The 16,705-nt window shown below is 49.1% G+C and overlaps 2 protein-coding genes across 3 annotated transcripts in view; both read left to right on the plus strand.

Annotated features, from left to right (window-relative positions):
- The first annotated feature begins 231 nt into the window (after positions 1-231).
- Positions 232-16,705, plus strand: part of LOC122385286 (neural cell adhesion molecule 2-like) — a 30,352-nt gene continuing 13,878 nt past the window's right edge. The window contains exons 1-8 of the mRNA XM_043373431.1: positions 232-713; positions 1,412-1,565; positions 1,846-2,006; positions 9,053-9,172; positions 9,449-9,658; positions 10,206-10,354; positions 10,744-10,900; positions 14,586-14,704. Coding sequence (XP_043229366.1) covers positions 596-713; positions 1,412-1,565; positions 1,846-2,006; positions 9,053-9,172; positions 9,449-9,658; positions 10,206-10,354; positions 10,744-10,900; positions 14,586-14,704 — 1,188 coding nt within the window. The 5' untranslated portion in view covers positions 232-595. The remainder of the gene's footprint in view (positions 714-1,411; positions 1,566-1,845; positions 2,007-9,052; positions 9,173-9,448; positions 9,659-10,205; positions 10,355-10,743; positions 10,901-14,585; positions 14,705-16,705) is intronic.
- Positions 3,001-5,922, plus strand: LOC122385287. Of its 2 annotated transcripts, none has more exons than XM_043373433.1 (2): positions 3,001-5,182; positions 5,359-5,922. In XM_043373433.1, the coding sequence occupies exons 1-2, from the start codon at positions 3,272-3,274 to the stop codon at positions 5,467-5,469; spliced, it is 2,022 nt and encodes a 673-aa protein (XP_043229368.1). In that variant the 5' UTR covers positions 3,001-3,271; the 3' UTR covers positions 5,470-5,922. The 2 variants fall into 2 exon arrangements, with proteins under 2 accessions (XP_043229368.1, XP_043229367.1); XM_043373432.1 differs by having other exon boundaries at positions 5,370-5,922.

A 16,705-nucleotide genomic window follows, 5' to 3' on the forward strand; every position in this document is an offset into this window, starting at 1 on the left:
CACCCTCCTCTCCTCTCCTCCCCGGACCAAATGAGAGTCGTCCTCGTCAGAGACAGTGACGCCATTCAGGTCACTGTTTGACGCCGACGCGGCCGTGTTTGGGTCGGAGCTCGACGCGCACCACGCTTGTTTAGCAGGCTCGACAATTAGGGCCGTTGAAATGGCACCGGTCGCGGCTGGCGCGCCGATCTGCGAGGACCGTTTGGGGTGCCGACATGGCCCATGGCGTGTGTTTGGGCCGCTGAGGAGGCAGAAGGACCGCCGAGCGAGCGCGGGCGAGCGGTGCTCGGCAGAGGGCGAACTGCCTGGTGGAGTGAAGCAGCAGAGTCTCACCAGATCGGCAGGGCCGAGAGGGACAGACGGAGTGCGGGACTGAGAGCAGCTCGAAAAACGGTGGAGTGGTTGGTGACATGGCTATCATTAGGCGGAACTAGTGATTGGTGATCACCGAACGTTCTCATGATTAGTGACGCGCTGACCGACCTTTGAGCGCGGGTAGTGAGCACTGCCGGCCGGCAGGCCGCCGCTGAAGGGGTGATTGGTCGCCGCCCGTCCGGACGTCACCCCGTGTGATGGAGCAGCCGGCTGATGCCATATGACGTCGCACGGAAGTTCGCAGTCGCGTGGGATCCGACTCCCATTCATCTGGAACGGGCCGATGGGGAGCGGCGCGCTGCTGGTGGCCCTCATTAGCGCGGCGATTTGCCTACAAGGTAGGTCAGTACTAGTAGGTGGCACATGAAATATTCCTAGCACATCGACCTAAGTTATACCGAGACCTTTCGAGCAAAACGTGCATATGTGCTGCTAACCCAGTGCAACCCTCTAAGCACCCAATGGAGGCAATGCAATGGTTCAGCTGCTGAAAATTGATATCTCCGCATTTGCACCACCACACCACCATATATCCGATGCCGTGAGGACTATATCATGTGTAGTGAGGTGGCGGTCAGCAACGGCTCTGCAGAAAATGATCTGCTAAACGAATGACACCTTGCCGATAAACTTGTTTTATGCGATGATTATGCAGGATGTTGTCAAGCGCGTTAACATAAACGATTAACTGAACGCTGTCGATTATGTAGATAGATTCACACTCTGTTGAAAGGTGCATCGCTTCTCGCAAAATAGCTTCGCTTCAACGCATCTCGTATTTAAAAGTGCAGCCATTTCACAGATAAAATGGTGAGATATGGGGACGATGACTCAGAGTATCTTTAAAACCATTTACGCGTAACAAGTTCCCTTGAATTACGAACCATTCTAACTAAATTAATCACAGTAGTCTCATCTGAATAATTCAGGTCTCAGGCACACATTCAATAGCAGAATGTGCCGGTCTCATTTCTTTGATAAAACTCCCGACTGTGAAGCCCCATCAACCCACGTGCCTGCGTCATTGTGTCCCCAGCGGTCGCGTTCGACGGCGGCCTCCCGCACACCATTGACGCAGAGGAGGGGACAGATGTCCGGATCCCGTGTCCGCAGTTCCGGGAAATACAGCACCCGCGTGGGATCCGTCTCGTGCTCTGGTTCAGGGAAAATGAGACCAATCCTATTACCAGGTGAGTGCGACAAGCAGTGCCAAACAGCACGGTTCAGTGCCGTTTGACAGCATGTGAATTGAAAAGGATTAAAAAATTGATGCGTGCATTCTGTTTTTGTTGTTGTTATTGTTGTTGAAAGATTGGAGCATCTGATTGTTCCGCCATATCACACATTGCTGCCTAAAGCGCGTAGTTAATATCGAATTAATATTTCGCGGCATCTGACAGTGCAGCCCGGAGCGCAGAAACAGATCATTAGCACATCAAAGCTGACGGTGGGACCTTTTACGTTGGCCAGTTTCGACGGTCGCGGTCGGTCACGGCCTGGCGAACTGGCCGCTGGAGACCCTGACCTTCGGCTGACCCGTGTGACCCCGGATCACAGCGGTCGGTACCGGTGTCGGGTGGACGCGGAGGATGACCCGACGGAGGTCAGCTGGGTCCAGCTGACCGTGCACGGTGGGTTTGGAGGGGAGGGGGAGGCGCTTGCGGGAGGTGTGGACTGTGGTATGCAACGGTTGACGGTATAACGTCTGTATTCTGTGTAGCTTTTCGAAGTCAGTTAAATTATTGGCTGTTTACCTGAGAATCTGTAAAACAATACGTTTGGGTATCGAGGCATGTATAAGATTATTGGAGTGACTCGAAATTTGTATTTAACCCTCGCCGGCACACGCCATTTTGCGTCTTTCGACGGCACAGGGGTTGGAACGACCCCCCTCGCATTTGGCCCCTGATCGAGCTTTGCTGAAAAAACGAGCGTGCTGCCTGTGGTGACGAGAAGAAGCCGATTATACCCAATTTTAAAGTCCTAGGTCATTGGATGTCCTTCCCCGCACTGAAAACAATTTCACCCAAAACTGGCGAGTAAACCGGTGTCTCGCGGGCACCCTTATCCGCAACCATTTTTAACCACCCTCCCAGGGGTCAATTTAGGACATAACACTTTTGCAATTCACTCTGGAGAGTAGTAACCCTCCACGACTATTCGCGCACCAGTGGCTCGCGACCCCTCCATCGAAAGGTATTCATCGACGCCTACCTGGCAGCAGCGCCCCACAAACCCCTAGGAGATGGGGTTACCCTCCACGCCTACCCTTCGCCGACCAAGTCACGAGGGCCAAAAAAACTCCCACGCTTGACCATATTTGCGGGAAAATATCTATTTTATAGCGATCTCACACCTAGAAAACATCGGTGAGAAAGTTTCACATCGGTGGGAAAGGTCAAATCGAATTCCCATAGAAATTTCGACATGACTCAGTCACCGGCAGTCATGCAGACCGCCCGAAATCAAGAAGATGTGTCGCCGCTGCTTTCGTGACCTATATAAGAATCTAAATGGTTTCACTAGGTAGTTTCGGAAGAAAAAGCGTTGCCAATCGTCCCGTGATGAATATTGCAGAGGTTTTAAACGTGCACCCTAACAATTGTACTTTCGCCCTGTAGTGAACTATGGTTCACGCCTCCCCCACCTGTGGCCTGAGTGCGCCGCTGCGCCTCCCTTATCGGCCGTCCCTGTGTCCGTCCCTGCGCGGTGTCCGTCCCTGCGTGTCGCGGCGCATGTGCCTCGGGCGGTTTTGTGTGGCCTGGCGCGGCGGCCGGTCGGCCGGCCGCGTGGCAGTCTGCAGCTGGACCCAATACAGCAAGGAGCTCGGCACGGACTTTACACTGGCGACGAGGTGAACTTCAGGCCCGGCTGATGGTGGAGTGAAGAGCTGAAGATGTCGAACGAAGACGGCACTGCAGCAGCGGGGCACCTGCAACTGGAGCCGTTTGAGCCAACTTCAGGTTCGTGGACGGAGTGGGAGGAGCGTCTGCAGTTCTTCTTGGAGAGTAACGGCATCACATCGGACAGCAGGAAAAGAGCGACATTTCTCACGGTATGTGGCAAACAGACCTACTCACTTGTACGCAGTCTTGTGTCGCCTAGGAAGCCCGGTGAAGTCAGTTTCAAGGATTTGCTTGAAAAGATTAAGGAGCATCAGGATCCCAAACCGTCCGTACTGGTCAGTCGTTTCAAGTTCGGAACATGTAATCGCCGTCCGGGTCAGGCTGTAGCTGACTATGTTGCTGCTCTCAGGAAAGCGTCTGAACATTGCTGCTTTGAGGACACTCTGGAGGACAGGTTGTTGGAGCAGCTGGTGATTGGAGTCGGAGACGAGAGGATGCAGCGGCGTCTTCTCTCGGAGAAGAGCCTGGACTTCAGCAACGCCGTGAGAATCTGCCTGGCTCTGGAGACGTCGACCAAGGACGCCCACCTCATGTCTCATAACGGTGAGAGGGCCGAGCCTGTACAGGCAGTGAGTGCAGGTTCTCGTAGGGAGCAGCAGGCCCATCCGCAGTGTTGGCGGTGTACTGGAGACAATCACAGCGCTGATGTTTGTCGCTTCCGTAACTCCAAATGCTACAACTGTCACGGACTTGGACACGTGTCCAAGGCCTGTCCAAAGCCCCGCCGCACAGGAGCAGGTCGAGGCAGGCCCCCAGCCGGCCGCGGCAGGGGTCGTCGGCAGGTGACGAACGCCGTCAGCGCTTCAGACACCGAGGACTGGGACAATTGGCCCGATGAAGACGCCGGGAACGTCCAGCAGGTGGCGGCTACCAGCAGCGACAGCCCACAATCTGCAAGCGTCCTCCAGGTGAGTTCTCCGCCACTTCGCTGTTCTGTTTACTTTCAGCGAACGCAAGTAGACATGGAGATAGACACCGGCTCGGGTAACACTCTGATAGGAGAGGACACATACAAATCTCTACGGATACGTCCCAGGTTGAAACCCAGCGCTCTCAGGTTGAGAACGTACACAGGAGATGTGATTTCAGTCCTGGGGGAATTCAGAACTGCAGTAACTTACAAGGGCCAGAAGCATGCTAACCTCAAGGTTGTTGTGGTACAAGGAAATAGGACCAGCCTATTGGGACGGGACTGGTTGAAAGCTGTCAAGTTAGACTGGAAGGAAGTGTGTGCTGTTGAGAATGTGTCAGTAGCGGCGTTGAGAAGGAAGTATGCGGAAGTGTTTGAACCAGGTCTGGGGGAGTTGAAGGATGTGAAGCTCCGCCTGAACATTGACCGAAGTGTGCAGCCCAAGTTTTTCAGAGCTCGTTCCCTGCCATACGCCTACAAGGAAAAGGTGGAGAAGCAGCTGCAAAAGGACGTAGAGTCTGGTGTACTTGAACAGGTAACGCACAGCAGGTGGGCCGCTCCGCTAGTTCCTGTCTTGAAAAAGGATGGCACTGTCAGAGTATGTGCTTACTTAAAGCTGACTGCAAATAAGGCTGTGAAGTGTGACACATATCCGCTTCCGCGCGCGCAGGATATTTTCGCGCAGCTTGCTGGGGGACGAGTCTTCACTACGCTGGATCTAGCACAGGCGTATAACCAGGTCATTGTGCATGAAGACTCGCGCGATGTACTGACGGTGAACACGCCGAAGGGGTTGATGCGTTACTCTCGTCTGCCTTTTGGGCTCAATTCGGCGGTCAGTCTGTTCCAGAGGGAGATTGAGCAGGTGCTTCGTGACTTACCTGGTGTGGTGGCTTACCTGGACGACATCCTGATCTCCAGCAGAACGACGGAGGAGCATCTGAAGACGCTGGACGACGTCCTCGGAAGACTGAAGAGAGCCGGGTTGAAGGTGAGACCAGCCAAGTGTAGATTCTTGGTGCCCAGTGTCGAGTACTTGGGTCACATCGTTGACAAGGATGGCATCAGGCCGACACCAGCCAAGGTGCGAGCCATACAGTCAGCGCCAGAACCGAAGAACGTTAAGCAGCTGAAGTCGTTCCTGGGAATTCTGACGTATTATTCCAGATATATTCCAGACCGCAGTCAGAAGCTGGCGCCACTTCATCTCCTCCTGCAGAAGGACGTGGCATGGCGCTGGGGTGCAGAGCAGGCTGCCAGCTTCCAGTGGGCTCGTGACGTCCTCTCGTCTGGCTCCGTGTTGGGTCACTTCGACATCAACAAACGGCAAGTCCTAGTGTGTGATGCCTCCTCTGTGGGAATCGGTGCCGTTTTGGCTCAGAGGGAAGCTGATGGGACTGAGAAGCCAGTGGGATTCGTTTCTAGAAGTCTGTCCCCATGTGAACGCAAATATTCTCAGATCGAGAGGGAAGCACTGGCAATCGTTTTCGGGGTTACCAAGTTTCACGCGTACCTGGCCGGTAACATGTTCTCGCTGGTCACCGACCATAAACCTCTGGTGATGTTGTTCGGTGAACATGCTGACCTACCTGAGATGGCGTCTTCCAGAATCCGGAGGTGGGCGTTGAAGCTCTCGACGTACCGATACGAGATTCAGTACCGGCGGACTGAAGAGATGGGCAATGCTGATGCCCTCAGCCGCTGTCCTCTGCCTGACTCGAACTCTTCGCAGGAGGATCTGGTGCTCCTGGTCGATGATCAACAGCTGTTTGACGCCAGGAAGGTAGCCCTCCTGACGTCTCGTGACCCGGTGCTGTCTCGGGTAATGCGTCTTGTCCAGAGGGGTGGCTGGCCGCAGGTTACAGATGCAGACCTGTCACCTTTTGCCTCGAAGCGTCTGGAGTTGTCTGTTTGTCGTGGAGTGCTGATGTGGGGTCACCGTGTCGTCATTCCCAGCAGGGCACATGAAGCAGTCTTGAAGGAGCTGCATGTGGCGCACCCTGGCATCCGCCGCATGAAGGCTCTGGCGAGAGGCTGTGTCTGGTGGCCTCAACTGGATCAGCATATTGAGCACATCGTGAACTCCTGTCAAGCCTGCCAGGAAAGCCGACCTGCACCGGGACGTTCTCCAATCTGCATGTGGCCGTGGCCTGAGCGGGCATGGTCGAGGATCCACGTGGACTTCGCTGAGCCGAAGAAGGGAAGGTACGTCCTGATCGTGGTGGATGCTTATTCCAAGTGGGTGGAGGCAGAGTGTTGCACCAGTGTCTGCTCCCAGACGACTATAGCCAAACTGAAACAGATGTTTTCAAGGTGGGGGCTACCGGACGTAATCGTAACTGATAACGCTACATCGTTCACGTCAGCAGATTTTGAGGAGTTCGTGCGCCAGAACGGCATTCATCATAAGACCATAGAACCTCGCCATAGTCAGGGGAATGGACTAGCTGAACGTGCTGTACAAGATGTCAAACTAGCGTTGCAGAGGTCGAACAGTGACTGGGAGACTACGCTATCACGATGGTTGCTTTGCCAGCGTATCACCCCGCACAGCACAACTTCCGTAGCCCCCTCAGAGCTGATGGTGGGGCGTGTCCTCCGAAGTCGCCTGGACCTTCTGCACCCGGACCTGCGAACTGAGGTGAAGAAACAACAGGTGATCCAAAAGGAAAACCACGATGCTAAGGTGAGCACTGGCAGGAGACTGGATGTGGCTGACCTGGTGTTTGCAAGGAACTATGGTGTTGGCTCGAAGTGGGTTGCTGGTGTTGTCGTCGGAGTGGATGGACCTGTGTCTTACGCTGTGGAGACTGAAGATGGTAGGCTGTGGAGACGACATATCGATCAGCTTCGGCATAGGTCTGACGGCGAACTGTTTGCAGGACGTTCTGCGCTGACTTCGGAGCCCGGTGACATTCCTGCGGAAGGAGGGCAGCCATCTCGGAATCCGACGGCGGCGCTGCAGCCGTCTCGTCCGGGGGAGTCTGGCTTGGACGCGTCGCTGCCGCCGTTCAGCACACCTGGAGCGGCGCCTAGCGCTCCAGCAGCATCGCCATCGTCTTCGGCGCCTGCTCCGTCGGAGCCCCGACCTGAGGCATCAGAGCTCGAGCCCGCGTGTGTCGCCGGCGACGCTGGTGCACGGACGGAAACCCCACTGCGTTCGGGGCTCGGAGTGGAGGCTGGTGCAGGTGTACAGTCTCGTGTGTTGGGCGAGGGTGGTGGTGTTCGTCGCGGAACTAGAGTGAGAAAGCAGACTAAGTTTTTTGGTTCCTAGCTCTGTTCATATTACTTGTGTTTTGTGAGGGGGCAGTGTAGTGAACTATGGTTCACGCCTCCCCCACCTGTGGCCTGAGTGCGCCGCTGCGCCTCCCTTATCGGCCGTCCCTGTGTCCGTCCCTGCGCGGTGTCCGTCCCTGCGTGTCGCGGCGCATGTGCCTCGGGCGGTTTTGTGTGGCCTGGCGCGGCGGCCGGTCGGCCGGCCGCGTGGCAGTCTGCAGCTGGACCCAATACAGCAAGGAGCTCGGCACGGACTTTACACGCCCACACTTGGAAACCGCCAAACAATGTGCCAATATATCATTGGTTCAAAAAAAAAGTTAAAAAATTGTTGTAATTCAAAACTGTATGAGACAACGCCATCTAGTTGTAACAGTAGATCCAATTCCTTCAGGGCAGGTTATGTAAAGGTTCGCCATCCACGGATACGCGTTTACGATACCTCGAGTAGTTCCAACTCTTTCAGTGAGGGCTGTGTCAATGACTCGACACACGCGGGGACAATATCCGGTGCTGGGTAGCTACCTTACTGCAGACTGTGGGTGCAGTGCATATTTACGAGTAATAAGGCAGGCAAGTCTGCTTACCCTCTAGCTAGAATCTGGACATGGCGAGTTAATACACATATACCACCCGCAGAGCAACGCTTAATTCGCCAGCTTCGGGTGAAATTGTTTTCAGTGCGTCAGGTCAATGACCCAAAAGTCGGGAAAATCGGGACCTGTTAAAACGTCGTAAAGTGCGGCTGCTTTAGGGTTTTCCGAGATGCTGATCACGAATATCATGAAGTTTTGATCACAGATGATGTCTTTATGCATTTAGGCCAGGTCGGGACAGGTCAGGTCAGGTCAACCAGTAGGGGTCCTGCCGGATATTCGTAGTACGTGTTAACTGCCTCTGACAGCTTCGTAGCATGCTACGAAAGCACCAAAACTACTTCGTAAATGTTCAAATGGTTGCGAAATTCGAATTTAGCTCCCAAAACTAGCCTGGAAACATAAAAAACTCGAAAAAGTGAACCGAGATCATTAAAGGTCAATGACCATGACATACACCCTAATGCATGGTAGCAACATCAAATCACATGTTTGAACGCTTGAAGTTACGAAAAGACTGCAAACTCGCGGCTAATGTAAGCCGACATACGCCGAATCGCGATTCCGGCCAAACATGGTTTCGAAAAGTAGGTCACAGATCAAAGCTCAGGGTCATGAAATTTTTAGGGTAGGTGTAAAATTGATCAACACGAGGGTACTGAAAATGTTGACGCGATCGGCCACTTTTTACGTGGGTTACTTGCGAAAAACCTTAGGCGGGGGGGGGGGGAGTTGCTCGCCACCCTGTGCCGGCGAGGGTTAACAAAGCATTCGCTATTAAGTTAAAAACAATTTTCTGTGAAAGAGTTTGAACCAAGGTTGGACACGATTCCCTGGAAAAGTTTGCCGCATGTGTGACAAACTTTTACTTTACGACGGAATCAGGGATAGTTACGCGCCGGCAACAATAACTGCTTCACTTTAACTGATGTTCAGCTAACTTCATCCAGACTTCTTGAAACCCGATGAGTTGGTGCGATTATTCACAGAAGCACCGGCTGTCCCGTCTCTGAAGATTCTTGGACAGTATCATGACGAGCTCGACCCCACAGGAGAAATGTCCACAGTGGAATACGAAACAGCTCGACTTATTTGTCAGCTGGCAAATGGTGAGATAAAGACAACGCGAATCTGACTTGAAGAGACTGGGACTTTGGAAATGATATTTTGCACTACAGTTGCAGTTCGCTGCTGCCTTTTATTGAGGGTAGACATGTGCCTGATAATAGCATGCACTGATACTCACCTATTCATTTTTTTTTTTTTTTTGTTAACGGTTTAGCTGATATGACAATAGATGTGAAAATAGATAGAGTGCTTACTGCTTATATGCAAGATTATAAAATACAACTGTTCAAAGAAGGTCGCTTCTGTCATTGCGACAGGAGGAGGCCAGACCTGGAAGATCGCCTGGCTGATACGCCGACCGGGAGAGAAGGACCAGCTTCTTTCATCGGAAACGAGCAGGGACAACCCGTCTGAGCAGAAACTCGACTACAACGTCACTAGGAGCGACCACAGCGCCGCCCTGGTGTGCAGAGCGGGAACTGCAGTGGGGGAGAGTGTCAGCGCCGAGGTGTCACTCCGAGTTTCCTGTGAGTGCTGCCAACTGCAAGTGGCATTCTGACGGTTTAGAGGAGTCAAAATGTCGCCGTTACTACTGCTAGTTAGCTATGTAATGCTGCTGCTAATATACTACATAGTAGGTCACCTGATAGAACGTGATTTATATATGATCACTATTTAATTTCAATAGCTTTTTATATCGGTTGAAGGTAATCGCGCATTCCTATCGTTCCAGAAACAAGTCTTAAATTTACACTGTGATTTTCTAGAAATAAATACCAGACTTTGCTTCTGACATACCAGACCTATTGCCAGACTGGACCTGTCTGACGGATACCGTTGTCAAGCATACCAAACAATACAAATAGGTAGGTATTCATTGCTTGACTCACGTGTCAATAAACCCCCACTCTCCCTCCCTCTCTCCCTCTCTCTCTCTCTCTCTCTCTCTCTCTCTCACTCTCTCTTCCTCCCTCCCTCCCTCCCTCCCTCTCTCTCTCTCTCTCTCTCTCTCTCTCTCTCTCTCTCTCTCTCTCTCTCTCTCTCTCTCTCTCTCTCTCCGCCCCCGCGCCGCAGACGGACCCGACTCTGTGACGCTGCGCTGTGAGCCGGACGCCGTCGCCGCCGGCAGTGAGGTCACGTGTGCCTGTCACGTGCTCCCCGGACGGCCGGGGTACAAAGTCACGTGGCTCTGGGGTGCGACATTCGTCGCAGATGAGCACCAGGTGGGCAGAAACATATTTTTATATTTAAATAGCCAGGCGTTTTCTAATGGATGAGATGGCAGTGACTTAGAAAATAATACACAGAAGACTTTCATTTATTCAGTTTGATTTTTTAGGGAAATATCTAATACCTACCTGCTTAGGTTCATAAGCAAAATGACTATATTTCGTGATTTTATCCTTCTCTTCACAAACTACATGCAAGAACACCCGTAATAATTAATGCGAAATGTCAGAAAACTCTTCTATATTAGACAATATCCCCATGTTCCCTTTTTATCGTAGGTATTGTTGAAGGGCTCGTAGTTCCTGAGCGCACTGATCCGCTGTCGGTGGGCCATAGTAACAGCAAATCCCCCCTGCCAACAAACAAATCACGGATATTTCAGTCAACTACGCTGACGTCACATCACCTCCCCGAGAAGACGTCACATCAGCTGACGAGGGTGACGTCACCGGACGATGATGGACGTCAGGTGACGTGTTCGGTGACGAACCCCGTCAGCGGCCAGGAACGGCGAGCGAACTCCACAATTGGCGTGCAGTGTGAGTGTGCTTTCATAAATCACAGCGCGTGGTTGGCAAAAGGATGTCGGTCAAAATTTCCTAAATTTCGAAAAATCGAGATAGCAGTTTGATAGCTACGTGTATTTGTAGTCCACTCATGCAAAGAAATTGGATCTAGCTCTTAAACTGAGCTCTTGAGAGCGTTTGCCGTAATTCAATATTTTGCATAAAAATCGGCCGACATGACGTCACTTGGACGTAATTTTCGGCCAAACTATGGTAGCCAGAAAATTGAAATTTTACCACAAGGTGTCAAATTGATGCCGCTGAAGGTACTGCATGTTTCGTGTTAATTCGCCAAATGGTTTAGAAGATATTGCCGAAAAACGGGAGGGGGTTCTGTAGAGCCCCCCTCTCAATCGCAGTCCCCCCCCCCTCCCCGGTAATGGCGGGTTAAAAGAAAATGTAAGTCAGACTCGGAAAGCAGTTGTCAGTTGTGCCAGTTGTGCACCTTAACATAGAACTCAATGTGATAACCCGCGCCCCGCTGGGCTATTCAGCCATACGCGCCCTGCTGGGGGGGGGGGGGGAGGGCAGATTCTGCCCCCCCCCCCTGTCTAACTTCCGAACCGATGGTCGTAGAAAGACGGGGAAAACGGCAATCGAAAGCTCTCAACAAGGCGGATCTTCAGAGCCCAATTTTTTTTGCTTAAGTAGGTCAGAGGTCAGGTCAAGGTCAGGTCAAGGGTACAAAATGCAAGTTTCTACAGTATCGGCCTTGCACCGTAGTTGCCGAAGAATGGACTGAGACTGATTGCCCAAAACGTGTTCTTAGACTACCAAGACGATATTCGTTGCATACAATGTCATTCAAAGGTCAAGGTCAGGTCAGGTCAGGTCAGGTCAGGTCACCAAAAACAAAATATAGAAAAGGACATGTGCGACACATGTTTTATGGGTCATTTTACTCATAGAATTCAATAGGCACACTCACTAAAAGATATGGACCACCTCTGGATGAATTTCAGGTCGAGGTCAGGTCAAGGTCAGGTCAAGTGTAGTCAAATTTTGAAGTTGGTTGTTAAGGCCTAAAAAGGTGTCTATCTGATGCAGTTTTTCACGGCGAATCGAATGGTGCTATTTTTGTTTCCGTACGAGGTCCAGAACTTCCAAAAAAATCATTTTTCAAAAATTTTGTGTGTCGTGACGTCATACAATTTTGAATAACTCCCACATTTTTGAACCGATTCTTCTAAAAATTGGTATGTAGATGCACATTGACCACTTCTCTGACATATATTCCGTTTTTTTCGATACACTTAAAATTTTGGATTTTATAATTATTTTCCCAAAAAAGTCAGTTTTTTGAAAAAAATTGGGCCAAAAACCAAAATTTTCAAAAACCGAGATAGCCATTTGATAGACAAAGTAGAATCACGTATAACCTTTTTTGTTACGTCTTGATTCCTTTAAAAATGAAGATGTTAGCGGCGTTTGAAATTTTGCCGTTTTTTAGGCGAAAATGGCGAACATGACGTCACTAAAACGTCAATTTCTCAAAAATTTTCCGACGGATTTCGCTCAAATTTTCAGGGAACGTGTCAAATTGATGTATGATAAGGTACTGAAAGTTTGACGTCGCTGGCGTAACGCGTTTAGAAGTTATTGGCGAAAAACGGGAGGGGGGGCAGATTCTGCCCCCCCCCAAGCGGGGCGCGGGATAAGTCACCCGCAATGTAAAACTGACGCCATATCCCATTTCAGACCAGGGTTGTATACCAATCAAGTCGATTGAATTGATTGATTTGTTTCAACGCGTATTTTGAGTTGATTGGATTGAGTCGATTGACTTTTCGAGATGACTGGTTGACTGACTCGTTTGACTTTAGCGACTGGTTGACTGATTTGATTCCCGAAAATTAGAGTGACTCGTATGATTGAGTCGATTGAATGGAAAGTTCAAATAAGTTTTAGTTGACGAAAAATAATGACACCAATTGATGACATCAAAGATCACAAAACTACACTGAAAACTGCTTGTCATCACAACAGCAATATGGGGTAGATGGCCAAATAAAGAACAGGGCCTAAACATGAACAGCCCACTTTGACTTTCAACTGCAATAACTGCTCCAATCCTGGTGATAGAACCTGGCGATGCACCTACCTACCTTTCTGCACTCAGCAGGAAACGTTTTTTTTTTAATCCAGATGATAAAGTGCAAGGCCCTATATACTAATAAAGTGTGATTAATTAATAATTCACATCTCCACGTCTCCTCAGAAACAACCCACTGAACTCTATAAATATTTGAAACCCCTACAAAAATAACTGAAACAAAAGCGCCGTTTTCGTCTCGCTAATTACGTTTGCGTACCTAATTAATAGCTAATTTGCTGCATTGTTTAATTTGCAGCAGAACGTTTGTTGATCCTTTTCTCCTGAGAGCCTAAGCATAACATATTTAATATATTACATTTTCCTTAAAATATTTTACCGAATATTATTAAGTGGTTTTATTTCAAATGAAATAATAATTAAAACGAAATTGGTGTTGTACAACCGATTTATTTTATGATGATCTACCATACTACATGATAATCAATGACGTCATCTTACCAAAATATCAAAAGACGTAGAATAAGGATTTATAAAAGCTTAGCATACTTATTGGCAAAACGTCTTCATTGTTTTGCAGTCGCACCGTGCCGTTTTCGCGTTTTAATTTTCCTTGTTCCTACTTCCTTTGTCCTTAACTTTCCTGTGGTTCTAGAGTCCATGTCCTCTCCATTTCCTTTAAATATATTTTTAATCCTCATCCCTATCCCCCAGTCCTAACAGTTTCAAATTGTATTGCAATAAAATGTTTTGAATTCTTCACATAGGTACCTAACATTGACATGCCACGCCCAGAGTCGTGGACCGCTAAATACTTCAAATCTCTTCCTTCCCAATCTGACAACATCCCACGTCTCAAATGCACATTGTGTGGAAAGATTTTTCAGGCTGCCCGTCAGTCTCTGTCTAACCGAAACCGTCACATGCATGATGCTGATGCAGGTAAGATATTTATTTCTATTTCCCTATGGTTAATATGTTATTGATGCATATTATCCATTAAAATAGACATGGTGTAGGGTAAATGGCCAAATCACGAACACTGCCAAAATCCGAGCAGTCAACTTTCAACTGCAATATCTGATATTTAGTGTAAATGGAGTTGGAATATAGCCAAAATTAAATTGACAACTTTTAGGTGAAAGGTGGTGATTTGGGTTAAGGGGCGAGTCAACTACTGGGTTATTTTGCACCCATTAAATGAAACTTCTGCTCCAATTCTACCCATTGAACCTCAATATCATGATCCACCTGTCCATCACTAGGTATCCTTCCTTATTACATAGAAACTTTGAATGGCATGGCAATTCATAATTTTAAATGACAATATTTTTATGCTTCTCCTGTAGGTAGGGTAGGTAGGTAGGTAGGTAGGTACACCAGACTGCTATGGACACTTTTCCAAGTTGGTGGGGCAAAAAAAACCTAATGTATGTCTTGGTTTGAGTCGTTTGATTGAGTTGATTGATTCCTTTCATTGTCGCGTTTGAGTCGATTGAATCAATTCCCGAAAACTACTCTGACTTGATTGATTTGATTGGTTTCCCAAATTTGTCGTGATTGAATTGATTGCTATTGATTGAGTCGTATACAACCCTGTTTCAGACGCTCCAAAGGCGATTCTCTCGGGGCCCTCGTCCGAGCTAGTGGAAGGCGAAGACGCCCACTTTTCCTGCTTCGTTGGAGCTCAACCTTCAGCACAGTTTACCTTCTGGCTTCATAACGTGAGTTCCTGGAACGGGGAGATAAACAACTCGATATTATTTCCACCGGGAAATCTTCTCGTGATTACTATACAAATTCCACAAGATGCACAATATCCCACAGGTGTGGGTGAAGATGTAGGGACTTAATTATACCCGACAATGACTTTTTGTTGTTGCTACAGCATAGCGTTTGGACACAGCTTTTCATTAATTAATTCATTAACCCTCGCCCGCACATGGGGGGGGGGGGTGGTTGCCACCACCCCCACCCCCCCAGGTAGTCTTTCTGCTCTGCACTCAACACTTTTAGAGCTAGAAAGCTGATTTTTCAAGTGCGCTGCTTATCATATACCGATGACGACGCCGTTTTCTGGTGCCGCACATGGGGGGGGGGTGGTTGCCACCACCCCCACCCCCCCAGGTAGTCTTTCTGCTCTGCACTCAACACTTTTAGAGCTAGAAAGCTGATTTTTCAAGTGCGCTGCTTATCATATACCGATGACGACGCCGTTTTCTGGTGCCAAGCCAGCTAGAACCTCTTTGTCACTCTACCCGACCAGGTTTTTCCTGCTGAGGTCATTTCAGGTCAAGTTAGGTCAAGGTCAATTATATGTGTTTGTATGTCTGTGTGTGTCTGTGTGCTCCTCTATCCTTTCTTGATGTCCACTGAAAATTTCAAGTTTCTGTGGTTTTTGGTTTCGGAGATATGACCTTGTTTTTCAGGTCATGTCATGACCCAAATGGCCAATTCTCAACATCTTGCGTTGGCTATGGGCCTTGTGAGCTTTTGACACCTTGATTTCGGCCTTTTTTGCCAGTCTTACCTCCCACCTATCATGGAACATGTTGTTCGACGATGTTCAGATGTCAAGGTCAAGGTCAAGGTCAACCTAGGTCATCTAAGATAATTGCGTTTTAGGCAAGCGGAAATTACTTTTTGTGAAGTTTTTTGACTACATTTTTGGTAAAAGCTTCTCAGCTCATGATTTCATGTAATATGGACACATAAACAATCGGTGCACACATCAGTATACACACAGACACACACAGACATACAAACACATATAATTGACCTTGACTTAACTTGACCTGAAATGACCTCAGCAGGAAAAACCTGGTCGGGTAGAGTGACAAAGAGGTTCTAGCTGGCTTGGCACCAGAAAACGGCGTCGTCATCGGTATATGATAAGCAGCGCACTTGATATCCAACGGTGACCCAAAACAGCAACATTTTTTAGTTTGACCTGACCTGGAAGGTCAATGACTGACCTGAGAAGGTAAAACTGGATATCATTGGATTTGTCTTTTCCCAAAGAATCTTTTTGGTCCTTACCGCTAAGCTCTATCTCCAACAGGAACGAAATGGCGCGGGGGGGGGGGGGCAACCACCCCCCATGTGCGTTCTAGGATGGGAAAATGGCATGTGCGGGCGAGGGTTAACCCTCGCCCGCACATGGGGGGGGGGGTGGTTGCCACCCCCCCCCCCAGGTAGTCTTTCTGCTCTGCACTCAACATTTTTAGAGCTAGAAGGCTGATTTTTCGTATAGCTGCTCCTCTATCCTTTCTTGATGTCCACTGAAAATTTCAAGTTTCTGTGTTTTTTGGTTTTGGAGATATGACCTTGTTTTTCAGGTCATGTCATGACCCAAATGGCCAATTCTCAACATCTTGCGTTGGCTATGGGCCTTGTGAGCTTTTGACACCTTGATTTCGGCCTTTTTTTGCCAGTCTTACCTCCAACCTATCATGGAACATGTTGCTCGACGACGTACAGATGTCAAGGTCAAGGTCAAGGTCAACCTAGGTCATCTAAGATAATTGCGTTTTAGGCAAGCGGAAATTACTTTTTGTGAAGTTTTTTGACTGCATTTTTGGTAAAAGCTTCTCAGATCATGATTTCATGAAATATAAACACATAAACAATCGGTGCACACATCAGTATACACACAGACACACACAGACATACAAACACATATAATTGACCTTGACCTAGCTTGACCTGAAATGACCTCAGCAGCA

Source organism: Amphibalanus amphitrite, unplaced genomic scaffold, assembly GCF_019059575.1.
Source record: "Amphibalanus amphitrite isolate SeventyFive unplaced genomic scaffold, NRLGWU_Aamphi_draft 000213F_arrow, whole genome shotgun sequence".
NCBI lineage: Eukaryota > Metazoa > Arthropoda > Thecostraca > Balanomorpha > Balanidae > Amphibalanus > Amphibalanus amphitrite.

Coding starts and splice junctions, on each gene's coding strand:
- LOC122385287 (XM_043373432.1), top strand. CDS start 3,272: ATGTCGAACGAAGACGGCACTGCAGCAGCGGGGCACCTGCAACTGGAG. Junction 5,183..5,369: donor TGAAGAGAGCCGGGTTGAAG/GTGAGACCAGCC, acceptor GATATATTCCAG/ACCGCAGTCAGAAGCTGGCG.